This window comes from Crinia signifera, chromosome 1 (genome assembly GCF_055691185.1).
Source record: "Crinia signifera chromosome 1, ASM5569118v1, whole genome shotgun sequence".
Taxonomy (NCBI): domain Eukaryota; kingdom Metazoa; phylum Chordata; class Amphibia; order Anura; family Myobatrachidae; genus Crinia; species Crinia signifera.
In genome coordinates, this window is record NC_139217.1 from 122,829,090 (window position 1) to 122,847,182 (window position 18,093).

General features: G+C 46.5%; 2 protein-coding genes across 5 annotated transcripts in view; both read right to left on the reverse strand.

Moving 5' to 3' along the window:
* The window catches only part of MARCHF1 (membrane associated ring-CH-type finger 1), a 345,392-nt gene that overhangs the window by 159,945 nt on the left and 167,354 nt on the right, over positions 1-18,093 (reverse strand). The window lies entirely within an intron of this gene.
* Positions 3,336-17,068, reverse strand: LOC146026544 (uncharacterized). Its single transcript, XM_083157310.1, has 8 exons — positions 16,828-17,068; positions 8,598-8,696; positions 7,008-7,070; positions 6,433-6,495; positions 5,871-5,933; positions 5,296-5,376; positions 3,957-4,019; positions 3,336-3,829 (listed from the first exon to the last, which is right to left on the reverse strand). Exons 1-8 carry the CDS (start codon positions 17,066-17,068, stop codon positions 3,753-3,755), a joined length of 750 nt encoding a protein of 249 aa, XP_083013436.1. The 3' UTR covers positions 3,336-3,752.

The window sequence follows — 18,093 nt, forward strand, 5'->3', positions numbered from 1 at the left end:
ACAGGCTGCTCCCCCTGCATAATAATTTGTGTCATGGCATTACTATTATTAATAGTAATGCCATGACACAAATTATTATACAGGGGGAGCAGCCTGTGGTGTCATTGCATTATTATTATACAGAGGGAGCAGCCTGTGGTGTCATGGCATTACTTTTACAGTATATTATACAGGGGTAGCAGCCTGTGGTGTCATGGCATTATTATTATGCAGAGGGAGCAGCCTGTGGTGTCATGGCATAATGCCATGACACCACAGGCTGCTCCCCCTGTACAATAATAATGACACCACAGGGTGCTCCACCTGTACTGTATAATATAAAAGTAATGCCATGACCACAGGCTGCTCCCCCTGCATAATAATTTGTGTCATGGCATTACTATTATTAATAGTAATGCCATGACACAAATTATTATACAGGGGGAGCAGCCTGTGGTGTCATTGCATTATTATTATACAGAGGGAGCAGCCTGTGGTGTCACGGCATTACTTTTACAGTATATTATACAGGGGTAGCAGCCTGTGGTGTCATAATACAATACTGTATGCTACTGTATTGTACTGTAACTAATGTACTGTACTGTACTGTATGTACTGTATTAACTTGAATCTTATTGTTGTGTATTGTAGAGTGCACTGCCTACTGAAGATGGTGAAAACAAAAAAATTCTATTCTGGAGAACCTACACTTGCATCTCCCAAGAGAATGGCTGCATTAGTGCCAAACATTAAAAATAATATCGTTAAGAAGAAAGCAGGAAAAGAAAATATTCCTGTTGTCAAACTACGTAAAAATGCCAAGGCCAAGAACAAGTCTTTGTTCGCGACTACAGGAGAATCTCACGATGACTGTCTGGTGCAAGACATTAACACTGATGCACAGCAAGACATTAACACAGTGACAGATGTGTCAGTTCCCGTAGATAATGACTTGCACCCTTTGGAGCTTCACATTACACCTCTTGAACAAAAATCTCAATCACCGTCCCGTAGGAAACTTAACTTTCTGGATCACAACCCACCACAATGTAGCTGCACAGGCCTGGTGAGAGACATTTTGGGCAAGATGACCCGCCTGGAAACCCAAAACAATGGACTGTCTGTACATGTGGATGAACTGAAAGCGGAAATTCATGTACTGACAGGACAAATTAAAGTGCTGTCAGGAGGTCTGAATGACATGCTTGCTCAAGCCAAACAATGGCAAGCTGCTACAGGGCCACCCATTACACCCACAACATCTAATCCAGTACAATCACAATTTGACTGCCCTGATGCATTTGAAACAGAGGATTTTGACTTGGAAATGACCCAACCAACCACATCTTTCCACTTTTCTGATTTGGAGATGACACCAGCTTCATCCAACCGATTGGCCAGCCCTAGCGTGGACACAGAAACTGTTTTACCAAATGAATTGGTGAACATGGACACAACACCAGTGTCATCTCACTGGTTGCCTGCCACACATAATGCTTCAGATACACAACAACGTCAGACCAACTTAACAAGTACCCCACTGACATCTCACTGGTTGGCTGACAGACACAATGCACCATCCCAAGCCTCTAACAACATGGACACTGCAATGGTTGCATCATCCCAATTGTCCCCTGGAAATATGATCGTCGCAACCTTACCTCAACATCAAACAACATCACCTCTACATGAAAGAACACCTAGAAGCATACCCAAAGAATTGTGCGCTGTGGGGATTTCCTTGCCTGACATGCCACTCAAAGTCATCACAGCTGAGGGTGTCAACACTCTCTTTAAAGCAGCGAAGATGGAAATGCACCGTTATGCACAACAGATTTTCCAAGAGCATGTTTCTTTTGACCTGTATAAGAATTGGTGCAATCGGGTCAATTATGATGGGCAACGTAATAAATTTGCAATCCCAGAAAATCTGCGCCTCGATATAGTGACACGGCTCATGGGGAAATTTGAGCTTACAAAGGCTGATTGTACAAAGATAAAGGACACTTTAAATGGATTGCTACGGATGCCCAGAGTTACACGCTGGACGTGCTTACTGTAGCACAGCAACTGGAGACGTCTCTTCAAACTGGCATCTACTGTACTCACAGAACAAAGGACTGGCAATGAAATGGAAAAAAAGTACGTTTATGATCTTACTGTACTGTACTGTATCTCTCTCCCTCTCTCCCATCCCCTTCCCCTGCCAACATGTTTCCCCCCCCCCCCCCGAAACCCTTGTGACCATTCAGTACTAACGTTATTCTTTATTCTTCTCTCCCATTATCCACCATGACACTCTACCATGAGCAAAATCAAGCGTGTTTGGGCCAGAGAACAAAGGACAGGCAATGAAATGGAAAAAAAGTAAGTTTATGATCTTACTGTACATTATCTCTCTCCCTCTCTCCCATCCCCTTCCCCTGCCAACATGTCTCCCCCCCCCCCCCCCCCCCCCGAAACCCTTGTGACCATTCAGTACTAATGCTATTCTTTATTCTTCTCCCCTTATCCACCACATGCCACTCTACAATGAGCAAAATCAAGCGAGTTTGGGACCGAGAACAAAGGACTGGCAATGAAATGGAAAAAAAGTACGTTTATGATCTTACTGTACATTACTGTATCTCTATCCCTCTCTCCCATCCCCTTCCCCTGCCAACATGTGTCTCCCCCCCCCCCCCCCGAAACCCTTGTGACCATTCAGTACTAACGTTATTCTTTATTCTTCTCTCCCATTATCCACCATGACACTCTACCATGAGCAAAATCAAGCGTGTTTGGGACAGAGAACAAAGGACAGGCAATGAAATGGAAAAAAAGTAAGTTTATGATATTACTGTACATTATCTCTCTCCCTCTCTCCCATCCCCTTCCCCTGCCAACATGTCTCCCCCCCCCCGAAACCCTTGTGACCATTCAGTACTAATGCTATTCTTTATTCTTCTCCCCTTATCCACCACATGCCACTCTACAATGAGCAAAATCAAGCGAGTTTGGGACCGAGAACAAAGGACTGGCAATGAAATGGAAAAAAAGTACGTTTATGATCTTACTGTACATTACTGTATCTCTCTCCCTCTCTCCCATCCCCTTCCTCTGCCAACATGTGTCTCCCCCCCCCCCCCGAAACCCTTGTGACCATTCAGTACTAACGTTATTCTTTATTCTTCTCTCCCATTATCCACCATGACACTCTACCATGAGCAAAATCAAGCGTGTTTGGGACCGAGAACAAAGGACTGGCAATGAAATGGAAAAAAAGTACGTTTATGATCTTACTGTACATTATCTCTCTCCCTCTCTCCCATCCCCTTCCCCTGCCAACATGTCCCCCCCCCCCCGAAACCCTTGTGACCATTCAGTACTAACGCTATTCTTTTTTCTTCTCCCCTTATCCACCACATGCCACTCTACAATGAGCAAAATCAAGCGTGTTTTGGATAGAGAACAAAGGACAGCCACGCCTTGCAAAAAGCTTTGTTGTGACCAACAGTACTTTAAATTATTGTACCTAAAATACTGTATGCCTTTGTCCTGTTTAAATTAATGTGCTGTGTTTTTTTTATTTTATTTTTTATTATACTGTATTTGAAGTCCCCACACATGATTCAAATTGTATGGTACTGTGTAAAGAAGTTTTGGAAAGATGTACTGTACTGACACCTGCCCAGTAGACTGTACTGTAATAATTACAAACTGCAAACCATCTTTAATGAAACGTACTGACAGTAATGATTGTTATAAATTTTTTATTAAAAAAAAAAAAAAAATTATATTAATTCTAATAATAAATTGAAAATCCGATTTATTATCCCCTGCAGCATTTGCACCACTCTTCTTAATTCTTCTGTGAAAATAAACAAACAAACAATGTACAGTTTTAGAACAGAAATACTGTACATGTTGAATACTGTACTTTACAGTACAGTAAGCATTACTATTACTACAGTATACTGTACTGTACTGTACTTTACCTCTATCCATGGGTGGATTTGGATGAGGGGTGGAGGCTGCCTCGTCCTCTTGTACCCTTAGCACTGTGGAAAAATGAGAAAATATGCTTTAAAAATAAAGTTTTTATTACTGTAGTATTATTATTATTACTTGTAATACACTAGTTACTGTATGGTTATTACTGTAAAGTACAGTAAGTGTGCGATATGACGTGCAGCATATGGCAGCAGCTCAAAAGGGAAGGAGGCTGCTGCCAGGGCAATAAGATGTAATCCCTGGCATCGAGCAATAAATCCCTGGCATCAAGCATGTAACATCTAGCAATGAGAATGCACTGTAGGTAAGCCGCAGTTGTGTGGCATAATAATGTACAGTACAGTACAGTATGTAATGGGCATTACGGTGTGTGGCATAATGTGTGTCAAATAATGTGTAATGGGCAATACAGTACAGTATGTTGCCTAATGTGTAATGGCCATTATAGTGTATAGCATTCTGTGTAATGGCCATTACTGTGTGTACCATTATGTGTGATGGGCAGCATGGTGTGTGGCATAATGTGTAATGGGCATCACGGTGTGAGGCTTAATGTTGAATGGGCATCACGGTCTGAGGCATAATGTGTAATGTCTGTGTGACATGTAATAGGCATTACGAAGTGTGAGGTGTACCATGTAATGGGCATCACAGTGAGGGCATCACAGTTTGCAGTGCAATGGGCATTACGGTGTGTGGCATAACGTGTAACGGTGTATTGTTGGCTGATTGTATCCTGTGTCTGTTTTTCTTCCCCTAGCAGAGCTTGATTATTATACTCATTGTTAGACTATTGTATTACTTGTTATACCTGTTATTTCCTATTCCTGTAACCCCCTTTTGTCCATTAGGGACTTCAATACATCATTTACGGAGTTTCTATCTCCTTACTTCTATACTGTGGTCTCGTCTGTTATTCGCATACTGTATAGCGATAAGGTATATTACGGACACTGTCCTTAAAGGTGTATTCGCAGATTAGAGACAGAGTACTGCGAAGGGATCTATTATTAAGGTATTGGTTCTTTGGTGTATAATACACAATAAAGGTACGCTACGCTGCGCCACGATTTGTTCGCACATACTGTACCTACTGTACTGTAGGTATAAAAGGTACGCTGGTTACGGACATAATACGTAACCTAGGCTTTTCACTTACAGTATTGTCCTTTGGTCATAATAAATCAACATTAACAATTGGTGGGGGGGCCTGTAGAATGCCCGCAGGGTACCAGCGTGGGCCAATGGCACGCCAAGAAAAGACACAATTAGGAGAGAAAGGAAAAAAAAACACAAACTCAATAAAGAAATGACAGGACTTACTCTCAGACGGAGCGGCTGAGGTGGTGGTGGGGCCTGTAGCATGCCCGCAGGGCACGGTGCCCTGTTCTTCAATCGGAGTCACTGTGGGAAAATGTCAAAAATGAGAACAAGTGCTGTTTACTGTTAATAAACTTACCGTACTCTTATTACTGTAAATAGGGCGGGGGTGGCTTTACAAAAAGGCGTGGACTGGATTTAATAAAGTGCTGCGCCCGCCATACTGTACTTTAGAAAATCCACTCCGCTCCAAAGTGGATAGGACACATACCGCTGCGCATTCCCTGCTTACGGCTGCCCTGGATAGTGGTTGTTTCAAAAGGAGGCATTTGTCAGTGCAGTACCGGATGTACACTAGTACTGCCAGTGGCAATTGCCTCCTTTTGTGCATCAGAGGCATTGGCGCAACGCTCCACCCCCACCCCCCTGACATGGACACAACGCTGACTACGCAGGGCTGCGCTAGGCTGCCATTGGCCCACGCTACCAGCGTGGGCCAATGGCACGCTAAGAAAAGACACAATTAGGAGAGAAAGGAAAAAAAAACACAAACTCAATAAAGAAATGACAGGACTTACTCTCAGACGGAGCGGCTGAGGCGCTGGGGGCTGGAAGGGTGCCCTGGTCTACAATTGGAGTCACTGTGGGAAAATGTCAAAAATGAGAACAAGTGCTGTTTACTGTTAATAAACTTACCGTACTCTTATTACTGTAAATAGGGCGGGGGTGGCTTTACAAAAAGGCGTGGACTGGATTTAATAAAGTGCTGCGCCCGCCATACTGTACTTTAGAAAATCCACTCCGCTCCAAAGTGGATAGGACACATACCGCTGCGCATTCCCTGCTTACGGCTGCCCTGGATAGTGGTTGTTTCAAAAGGAGGCATTTGTCAGTGCAGTACCGGATGTACACTACTGTGGTACTGCTAGTGGCAATAGCCTCCTTTTGTGCATCAGAGGCATTGGCGCAACGCTCCACCCCCACCCCCCTGACATGGACACAACGCTGACTACGCAGGGCTGCGCTAGGCTGCCATTGGCCCACGCTACCAGCGTGGGCCAATGGCACGCTAAGAAAAGACACAATTAGGAGAGAAAGGAAAAAAAAACACAAACTCAATAAAGAAATGACAGGACTTACTCTCAGACGGAGCGGCTGAGGCGCTGGGGGCTGGAAGGGTGCCCTGGTCTACAATTGGAGTCACTGTGGGAAAATGTCAAAAATGAGAACAAGTGCTGTTTACTGTTAATAAACTTACCGTACTCTTATTACTGTAAATAGGGCGGGTGTGGCTTTACAAAAAGGCGTGGACTGAATTTTATAAAGTGCTGCGCCCGCCATACTATACTTTAGATGATCCACTCTGCTCCAATGTGATAAGACACATACTGTACTGTAATGTACCGCTGCGCATTCCCTGCTTACGGCTGCCCTGGATAGTGGTTGTTTCAAAAGGAGGCATTTGCCAGTGCAGTACCGTATGTACACTAGTACTGCCAGTGGCAATTGCCTCCTTTTGTGCATCAGAGGCATTGGCGCAACGCTCCACCCCCACCCCCCTGACATGGACACAACGCTGACTACGCAGGGCTGCGCTAGGCTGCCATTGGCCCACGCTACCAGCGTGGGCCAATGACACGCCAACAAAAGACACAATTACAGTAGGAGAGAAAGAAAAAAAAACACAAACTCAATAAAGAAATGACAGGACTTACTCTCAGATGGAGCGGCTGAGGCGGTGGGGGCTGGAAGGGTGCCCTGGTCTACAATTGGAGTCACTGTGGGAAAATGTCAAAAATGAGAACAAGTGCTGTTTACTGTTAATAAACTTACCGTACTCTTATTACTGTAAATAGGGCGGGGGTGGCTTTACAAAAATGACGTGCAGCATACGCAGCAGCTCAAAAGGGAAGGAGGCTGCTGTGGCTCTGGCATTTGGGCAATGCAGTTTAAAAAGGAAGAAGGCTGCGGCTCCAGCAGGTACTGTATCTGATACGAAGAGTGCTTAATGCTTCCCGAAAGTGTGTGCAGTGTGCCCCCAAGCAATGAGCATGAAACTTCCACTGTCAATTAGCATTTAACCACCCCCTTCTCAGGTAGCATGGAACCCCTGGTAAAATGCATGTTACCCCCTGGAAATGAGCAGTTCACCCCACCCCCCTGGCAATTAGCATTTCACACCCTCTGGCAACGAGCATGAGACACCTGGAATGGAGCATGTAGACCAGGGCAATAAGATGTAATCCCTGGCATCGAGCAATAAATCCCTGGCATCAAGCATGTAACATCTAGCAATGAGAATGCACTGTAGGTAAGCCGCAGTTGTGTGGCATAATAATGTACAGTACAGTACAGTATGTAATGGGCATTACGGTGTGTGGCATAATGTGTGTCAAATAATGTGTAATGGGCAATACAGTACAGTATGTTGCCTAATGTGTAATGGCCATTATAGTGTATAGCATTCTGTGTAATGGCCATTACTGTGTGTACCATTATGTGTGATGGGCAGCATGGTGTGTGGCATAATGTGTAATGGGCATCACGGTGTGAGGCTTAATGTTGAATGGGCATCACGGTCTGAGGCATAATGTGTAATGTCTGTGTGACATGTAATAGGCATTACGAAGTGTGAGGTGCACCATGTAATGGGCATCACAGTGAGGGCATCACAGTTTGCAGTGCAATGGGCATTACGGTGTGTGGCATAACGTGTAATGGGCATTATGGCATGTGGTATACTCCAGTATGTATTGGCTGTGTGACATGTAATCGGCATTACGGTGTAAATTTTTGACGTGCACCATTGGAACGCACATTTTCTATTATCCCTGTTTTACAAACATTGGTCAAGCCCTGGCATACTGTAATGTGTAATGGGCAGTATGGTGTGTAGCATTATGTAAAATGGTCATTACTGTGTGTAGCATTACAGTATGAGTGTTGGCCATTATGGTGTGTGGCATTACTGTATGTGTAATTGGCATTACTGTACTGTACAGTACAGTACTGTATGTTGGGTGGCATTATGTGGAATGGGCATTACTGTGTGTGGCATTACAGTATGTGGAATGGACATTACTGTGCATGGCATTACAGTACTGTACTGTATGTGGAATTGGCATTACTGTGTGTGTAATTACAGTATCTCTAATGGGCATTAAAGTGTGTGGCATTTTGTGTAATAATAGGCGGTGATGGACATGTCCAGTGATTGACATGCCCCTGGAATGGTGCACCCCCTAATAAAATGGGCTACGCACACCTACTATACTGTACAGTACAGTATGCGCAGCAATGCTTACCTTCTTCATGGCGGATGGAAGCACAGGGACTGGGTATATTCAAAGGGTAACGAGGACGAGGAGGGGTGGTCAGCCACTGATGTCTGTTCTGGACTGGACCTGTAAAAAATAATAAAACACATTGGCCCCTGTGCAATACAGTATTGTACACGCATGATTACCCATCCACCAGCGCAGGGGATCTGGCGTTTACCTGCACTGTGTGAGAGTTACTCGCTAATTTGCATGACTACGAAGGGCTGCTGCAGGGAAACTACGCTAACTGCGCTGGGGAGGAGGGGGTGTTAAAAAAAAAGCCGTGGACTGTTTTCAATAAAGTGCTGTGCCCACCACACTTGATAAAATAGACTCCACGTCAACGTGGATACTGGGGGTACTGTATGAACAGGTCGGGAGGACACTTACTGGCTGCCAAAGTTTGAGGTGACCTTCTGGGGCGTACACTTTCCATCCTCCTCTGAAGTCCTGAGTAAAAATAATTACAGTACTGTACATTACAGTATACTGTACTGTACTGTAGTGTCCTTTGAAACATTAGTTCACACACACTACTGTGATCACTGAGGTTATGGTAGAGTATACAGTATTGCAGTACTGTATACTGTAGATAAATAATGTCTACAGTACTGTAGGTCAAAACGTCGTGCATCAGACGTACCGCACGCCTCCACCCCCACCCCCTTTGTGCACGAGACGCAGAGCTACAGTACCTGACGGGGACATTACGGTAATTGTGCAGGGCTCCCGCGGGGACACTACGCTGACTGTGCTAGGCTGCCGTTGGCCGATGCTGACAGCGTCGCCCAACGGCACGGCAAAAAAACTACACAAGTTCAAACACACAAACACAAAACACAATAAAGAAATGACAGGACTTACTGCTTAGCATCGTGGCGATGCTTGAGGGGGGGCCTGTAGCTTGCCCCGCAGGGCAGGGTGCCCTGGTCTTGAAGCGGAGGCACTGTGGGAAAATGTCAAAAATGAAAACAAGCGCTGTTTACTGTTAATAAACTTACCGTACTCTTATTACTGTAAATAGGGCGGGGTGGCTTTACAAAAAGGCGTGGACTGAATTTTATAAAGTGCTGCGCCCGCCATACTGTACTTTAGAAAATCCACTCTGCTCCAAAGTGGATAGGACACATACCGCTGCGCATTCCTGCTTACGGCTGTCCTGGATAGTGGTTGTTCAAAAGGAGGCATTTGCCAGTGCAGTACCGGATGTACACTAGTACTGCCAGTGGCAATTGCCTCCTTTTGTGCATCAGAGGCATTGGCGCAACGCTCCACCCCCACCCCCCTGACATGGACACAACGCTGACTACGCAGGGCTGCGCTAGGCTGCCATTGGCCCACGCTACCAGCGTGGGCCAATGGCACGCTAAGAAAAGACACAATTACTGTACAGTAGGAGAGAAAGAAAAAAAAAACACAAACTCAATAAAGAAATGACAGGACTTACTCTCAGACGGAGCGGCTGAGGCGCTGGGGGCAGTAACGGCCCGCAAGGGCAGGGTGTCCTCGTCTTCAAGCGGAGGCACTGTGTGAAGATGAGAAAAATGAGAAAGTGTGCTGTTTAAATAAAGTTACTGTACTCATTACTGGGTTTACAAAAAGGCGTGGACTGGATTTAATAAAGTGCTGCGCCCGCCATACTGTACTTTAGAAAATCCACTCCGCTCCAAAGTGGATAGGACAATTACTGTACAGTAGGAGAGAAAGAAAAAAAAAACACACAAACTCAATAAAGAAATGACAGGACTTACTCTCAGACGGAGCGGCTGAGGCGCTGGGGGCAGTAACGGCCCGCAAGGGCAGGGTATCCTCGCCTTCAAGCGGAGGCACTGTGTGAAGATGAGAAAAATGAGAAAGTGTGCTGTTTAAATAAAGTTACTGTACTCATTACTGGGTTTACAAAAAGGCGTGACTGGATTTAATAAAGTGCTGCGCCCGCCATACTGTACTTTAGAAAATCCACTCCGCTCCAAAGTGGATAGGACACATACCGCTGCGCATTCCCTGCTTACGGCTGCCCTGGATAGTGGTTGTTTCAAAAGGAGGCATTTGTCAGTGCAGTACCGGATGTACACTAGTACTGCCAGTGGCAATTGCCTCCTTTTGTGCATCAGAGGCATTGGCGCAACGCTCCACCCCCACCCCCCTGACATGGACACAACGCTGACTACGCAGGGCTGCGCTAGGCTGCCATTGGCCCACGCTACCAGCGTGGGCCAATGGCACGCTAAGAAAAGACACAATTACTGTACAGTAGGAGAGAAAGAAAAAAAAAAACACAAACTCAATAAAGAAATGACAGGACTTACTCTCAGACGGAGCGGCTGAGGCGCTGGGGGCAGTAACGGCCCGCAAGGGCAGGGTGTCCTCGTCTTCAAGCGGAGGCACTGTGTGAAGATGAGAAAAATGAGAAAGTGTGCTGTTTAAATAAAGTTACTGTACTCATTACTGGGTTTACAAAAAGGCGTGGACTGGATTTAATAAAGTGCTGCGCCCGCCATACTGTACTTTAGAAAATCCACTCCGCTCCAAAGTGGATAGGACAATTACTGTACAGTAGGAGAGAAAGAAAAAAAAAACACAAACTCAATAAAGAAATGACAGGACTTACTCTCAGACGGAGCGGCTGAGGCGCTGGGGGCAGTAACGGCCCGCAAGGGCAGGGTATCCTCGCCTTCAAGCGGAGGCACTGTGTGAAGATGAGAAAAATGAGAAAGTGTGCTGTTTAAATAAAGTTACTGTACTCATTACTGGGTTTACAAAAAGGCGTGGACTGGATTTAATAAAGTGCTGCGCCCGCCATACTGTACTTTAGAAAATCCACTCCGCTCCAAAGTGGATAGGACACATACCGCTGCGCATTCCCTGCTTACGGCTGCCCTGGATAGTGGTTGTTTCAAAAGGAGGCATTTGTCAGTGCAGTACCGGATGTACACTAGTACTGCCAGTGGCAATTGCCTCCTTTTGTGCATCAGAGGCATTGGCGCAACGCTCCACCCCCACCCCCCTGACATGGACACAACGCTGACTACGCAGGGCTGCGCTAGGCTGCCATTGGCCCACGCTACCAGCGTGGGCCAATGGCACGCTAAGAAAAGACACAATTACTGTACAGTAGGAGAGAAAGAAAAAAAAAAACACAAACTCAATAAAGAAATGACAGGACTTACTCTCAGACGGAGCGGCTGAGGCGCTGGGGGCAGTAACGGCCCGCAAGGGCAGGGTGTCCTCGTCTTCAAGCGGAGGCACTGTGTGAAGATGAGAAAAATGAGAAAGTGTGCTGTTTAAATAAAGTTACTGTACTCATTACTGGGTTTACAAAAAGGCGTGGACTGGATTTAATAAAGTGCTGCGCCCGCCATACTGTACTTTAGAAAATCCACTCCGCTCCAAAGTGGATAGGACAATTACTGTACAGTAGGAGAGAAAGAAAAAAAAAACACAAACTCAATAAAGAAATGACAGGACTTACTCTCAGACGGAGCGGCTGAGGCGCTGGGGGCAGTAACGGCCCGCAAGGGCAGGGTATCCTCGCCTTCAAGCGGAGGCACTGTGTGAAGATGAGAAAAATGAGAAAGTGTGCTGTTTAAATAAAGTTACTGTACTCATTACTGGGTTTACAAAAAGGCGTGGACTGGATTTAATAAAGTGCTGCGCCCGCCATACTGTACTTTAGAAAATCCACTCCGCTCCAAAGTGGATAGGACACATACCGCTGCGCATTCCCTGCTTACGGCTGCCCTGGATAGTGGTTGTTTCAAAAGGAGGCATTTGTCAGTGCAGTACCGGATGTACACTAGTACTGCCAGTGGCAATTGCCTCCTTTTGTGCATCAGAGGCATTGGCGCAACGCTCCACCCCCACCCCCCTGACATGGACACAACGCTGACTACGCAGGGCTGCGCTAGGCTGCCATTGGCCCACGCTACCAGCGTGGGCCAATGGCACGCTAAGAAAAGACACAATTACTGTACAGTAGGAGAGAAAGAAAAAAAAAAACACAAACTCAATAAAGAAATGACAGGACTTACTCTCAGACGGAGCGGCTGAGGCGCTGGGGTCAGTAGCGGCCCGCAAGGGCAGGGTGTCCTCGCCTTCAAGCGGAGGCACTGTGTGAAGATGAGAAAAATGAGAAAGTGTGCTGTTTAAATAAAGTTACTGTACTCATTACTGGGTTTACAAAAAGGCGTGGACTGGATTTAATAAAGTGCTGCGCCCGCCATACTGTACTTTAGAAAATCCACTCCGCTCCAAAGTGGATAGGACAATTACTGTACAGTAGGAGAGAAAGAAAAAAAAAACACAAACTCAATAAAGAAATGACAGGACTTACTCTCAGACGGAGCGGCTGAGGCGCTGGGGGCAGTAACGGCCCGCAAGGGCAGGGTATCCTCGCCTTCAAGCGGAGGCACTGTGTGAAGATGAGAAAAATGAGAAAGTGTGCTGTTTAAATAAAGTTACTGTACTCATTACTGGGTTTACAAAAAGGCGTGGACTCGATTTAATAAAGTGCTGCGCCCGCCATACTGTACTTTAGAAAATCCACTCCGCTCCAAAGTGGATAGGACACATACCGCTGCGCATTCCCTGCTTACGGCTGCCCTGGATAGTGGTTGTTTCAAAAGGAGGCATTTGTCAGTGCAGTACCGGATGTACACTAGTACTGCCAGTGGCAATTGCCTCCTTTTGTGCATCAGAGGCATTGGCGCAACGCTCCACCCCCACCCCCCTGACATGGACACAACGCTGACTACGCAGGGCTGCGCTAGGCTGCCATTGGCCCACGCTACCAGCGTGGGCCAATGGCACGCTAAGAAAAGACACAATTACTGTACAGTAGGAGAGAAAGAAAAAAAAAAACACAAACTCAATAAAGAAATGACAGGACTTACTCTCAGACGGAGCGGCTGAGGCGCTGGGGGCAGTAACGGCCCGCAAGGGCAGGGTGTCCTCGCCTTCAAGCGGAGGCACTGTGTGAAGATGAGAAAAATGAGAAAGTGTGCTGTTTAAATAAAGTTACTGTACTCATTACTGGGTTTACAAAAAGGCGTGGACTGGATTTAATAAAGTGCTGCGCCCGCCATACTGTACTTTAGAAAATCCACTCCGCTCCAAAGTGGATAGGACAATTACTGTACAGTAGGAGAGAAAGAAAAAAAAAACACAAACTCAATAAAGAAATGACAGGACTTACTCTCAGACGGAGCGGCTGAGGCGCTGGGGGCAGTAACGGCCCGCAAGGGCAGGGTATCCTCGCCTTCAAGCGGAGGCACTGTGTGAAGATGAGAAAAATGAGAAAGTGTGCTGTTTAAATAAAGTTACTGTACTCATTACTGGGTTTACAAAAAGGCGTGGACTGGATTTAATAAAGTGCTGCGCCCGCCATACTGTACTTTAGAAAATCCACTCCGCTCCAAAGTGGATAGGACACATACCGCTGCGCATTCCCTGCTTACGGCTGCCCTGGATAGTGGTTGTTTCAAAAGGAGGCATTTGTCAGTGCAGTACCGGATGTACACTAGTACTGCCAGTGGCAATTGCCTCCTTTTGTGCATCAGAGGCATTGGCGCAACGCTCCACCCCCACCCCCTGACATGGACACAACGCTGACTACGCAGGGCTGCGCTAGGCTGCCATTGGCCCACGCTACCAGCGTGGGCCAATGGCACGCTAAGAAAAGACACAATTACTGTACAGTAGGAGAGAAAGAAAAAAAAAACACAAACTCAATAAAGAAATGACAGGACTTACTCTCAGACGGAGCGGCTGAGGCGCTGGGGGCAGTAGCGGCCCGCAAGGGCAGGGTGTCCTCGCCTTCAAGCGGAGGCACTGTGTGAAGATGAGAAAAATGAGAAAGTGTGCTGTTTAAATAAAGTTACTTTACTCATTACTGGGTTTACAAAAAGGCGTGGACTGGATTTAATAAAGTGCTGCGCCCGCCATACTGTACTTTAGAAAATCCACTCCGCTCCAAAGTGTATAGGACACATACCGCTTGCCACGCTTCCACTTGATGACAAAAGTGCCCTTTCCCTGCTCCTCCTCTGACGTCCTGTGTAAAAATAACATTTACAGTATACTGTAGTGTCCTTTCAAACATTAGTACAGTAAAGTACAAGTACTGTATTTTATTATCCCACCACGCTCTAGTGCACGGGTGTCAAACACAAGGCCCATGGGCCAAATCTGGCCCGCAAGACCTCGACATGTGGCCCACGCAGCCTTCACCTACAGTATTACAGCATTCCCGCCAGACAATGTTTGTACCGTCATGTGATCAGGGACATCATCCATCAGACTTTGGCCTGGGTAATTTGTACCCCCTACCCCTTTCTCTCGGCACCCCTGATAATACCACACAGTAATGCCCCTTACACATGACACATGTTATTAATGTCCTTACTGTATAACCATAATGCCCCTTACACATTACTGTATGCCAACCTTTATTAATGCCCTTCATACACATAATGACACACACAATGCCCATTACACATACTGTACAGTACAGTACAGTATGTTGCACATTATTAATGCCCGTATACACATGACACACATACAGTAATGCCTGTTACACATACAGTACTGTACTGTATGTCGCACATTATTAATGCATTTATACTGTACATGACACACATACAGTAATGCCCCTTAGACATATGCCGAACACTATGGCACAACCAACCCACCCACAGACAGCACTCGCACAGCCGCTAACACTGTGACCTCTGCCTCTGCTTGGATACAGATGTTTCCTCATACAGTACAGTATATCTTGACTCAATAAGCCATGCAGCTCCTGGCCAGTTCTGCTAACGTTGGGTGCATTTTTTGCTGAAAATTCATCTTATTTGGATTGTTATGTGACCAGGACACACAAGGAGCTTCCCATGATTAAAATGATATGCAGCATGCCTATACTGTATTTTGTGTGCGACTGTGGCTGTACCTGCATACAGAATGCTACAGTACTGTATGTTACAGTGATTTCCATGATTACACAATTTATATGCAGATACAGCCTCACTCACACACATATCATTTTAATCAGCAGAAGCTGCTGATGCCCCCAGGCATTCCAAATGCCCTAGGCAATTGCCTAGTTTGCCTATGCCTAAGGCCGGCTCTGACTGTACCATGGGCTAGCCGAATATACAGTACAGTACCTGTATACTGTAGTAATTTTAAAAAAAAATACTGTACAGTCAGTGGCGTAACAATTAGGCCGCAGCCCCCGCATGGCGGGGAGGCGCCGGGGGGCTGCGGGCGCTGGTGGATCTCCGCCAGCTCCCCACTGCATGTGGGTGCAGCGGGAGCTGGCAGGGGGGTCTGTGCGGCGCGGAGGTACCTGTTTAAGGGAGAGCCTGGAGGTCCCTGCGCCTGCGGCGCTGAGTATGATGCTGCCGGGGTCCCTGCAGTGAAGTGGAAATAACGCGCTATCTCCGCTGGAGATAGCGCGTTATTTCCACTTCACTGCAGGGACCCCGGCAGCATCATACTAGGCGGCGCAGGGACCTCCAGGCTCTCCTTTAATACAGGTACCTCCGCGCCGCACGGACCCCCCTGTCAGCTCCCGGGGGGGGTCTTTTAACGGGGGGGGGGGGAGAGCTACAAAATTATCCGGGGGGGGGGGGGGGGGGGGGGGGCGGTGAAATTGTCCCGGCGGGGGGGCGCAAAAGTTTAAGTTACGCCACTGTGTACAGTATACAGTACTGTGTGCTGCATTACCTAATACAGTATTTGCGGATATGCCCTTAAAAATGGTGTTTCGGGGTAATTATTACTGTATCTGCAAATATTGGGGAAGATGAAGAACTGGCCCTTTGAGGGTGACCAAACTGCTGATGTGGCCCCGGATGAATTTGAGTTTGACACCCCTGCCCTAGTGGATGTTAGGGCATGAAATACCGTTTCGCCTGTCAGTACATGGCGGATCCCCAAAACACTGGAAAACACCATGTCGACCTTCTGAATGTTGACATACTGTACTGTAATGCTTGTGTCAATCTAACCACATGTCCACCTTGACCCATGTTGGCCTAAACACATGTAGACCTTGCTGTCTGTTAACCTATGGGTGTCGACACAATGCTTGTCAACCTACAGTAGTTGGTACTGTAGGTACAGGATCAGTACACAATCTAAATACAGTACAGTATACTGTACAGTAGAGTTCAATGTAAAGTACCTAACAGGAGTAGTGTACAGTACTTACTGGCGACGGAACGGCGCAGGGCCTCCAGCTTCGCAGGCTGCCTTGTGACTAGGTCGCTCCATTTTCTTTGGAGCGACCTAATCCTGCGCAGCCGGCAGTACTTGCGTAGTATTATCCTTCGCGCATCCCTGTAAGCATTGCGCTTCTCCCGATTATTGCTCAGAGGCTTGTCCCGGCAGCTAACCAAAATGATCAGCTCTGCGTAGCTGTAACGCTGTCTCAGTCTCTGAGCAGAATCCATTTTGGAAGTGAACACTCCCCAGCGCATGACACAAAACGCAGGACACATGGTAGTCAGTAGGCTAAAGTAATCAATCCAGTACTGTACAGTACTATACAGTGAATGGGTTTCTTAACTTTAATAAAATTGTCTTCATACCGTACAGTACAGTATATGGGAGGCCTCATACTGTATTAATTTAATTTAATAAACTGTGCGTTGCAGGTGTTTTAGTACTCAACATACAGTACGTTACTACAGCTTACTTTGTTTTTAGTCCTGCGAATTTTTCCGTTTTTAACGGAGGGCATCCTTAATCAGTTATTACAGTACACTAGTCGTGGCTTCTGCGCAAATTTGTTCTGCGAATTTTTCCGTTTCCAGTGGAAGGCATCCGTATGCGGGTCTCCTAAGTTCTGCGAATTGTTCCGTTTCTAGTGGAGGACTTCCGTTAGTAACACAAATTTGTTCTGCGAATTTTTCCGTTTTTATAGTGGAGGGCTTCCGTAAGTAGTACTCTAATGTAGGGACAGAAACTTGAATGATGGGACTTGCTGTGTTTGACATGTGACCTGTGTCGACATGTGACATGCGTGGAAGGCGGCCACCATTACAGTATACTGTAGGCAACATGGCGCACAGAAACAGGAACTTCTCTGATGCGGAGCTCCTGATTTTGCTGCGGCATGTGGACAAATCCTTGGCCAGTAATGCCGAGAAGCACAGCGCATACAGGAGCGCAAAGGAGGAGATCGAGGAGGTCCTGCACAGGGAGAGGAGTATCCTCTCGCTGCAGAAGAGGTGGAGTGACCTGCTTCGGAGACAGCCAGATAAACTGGCCAAATTGAGGGCCAAGCTCAGCAGAGGTACTGTACAGTACATGACATTAACAAAATTAAAGTACATTAGTACTGTAGTACAGTATTTACTGTTATAGTGGGTATGGATAATTGGATAGACACAAACGCAAGGGGACGCGGACACCTGTGAAGCCCGCGTGGGTAAGCGTTTATCTGTACAGGTATCCGTGTCCCCTCGCGCCCGGT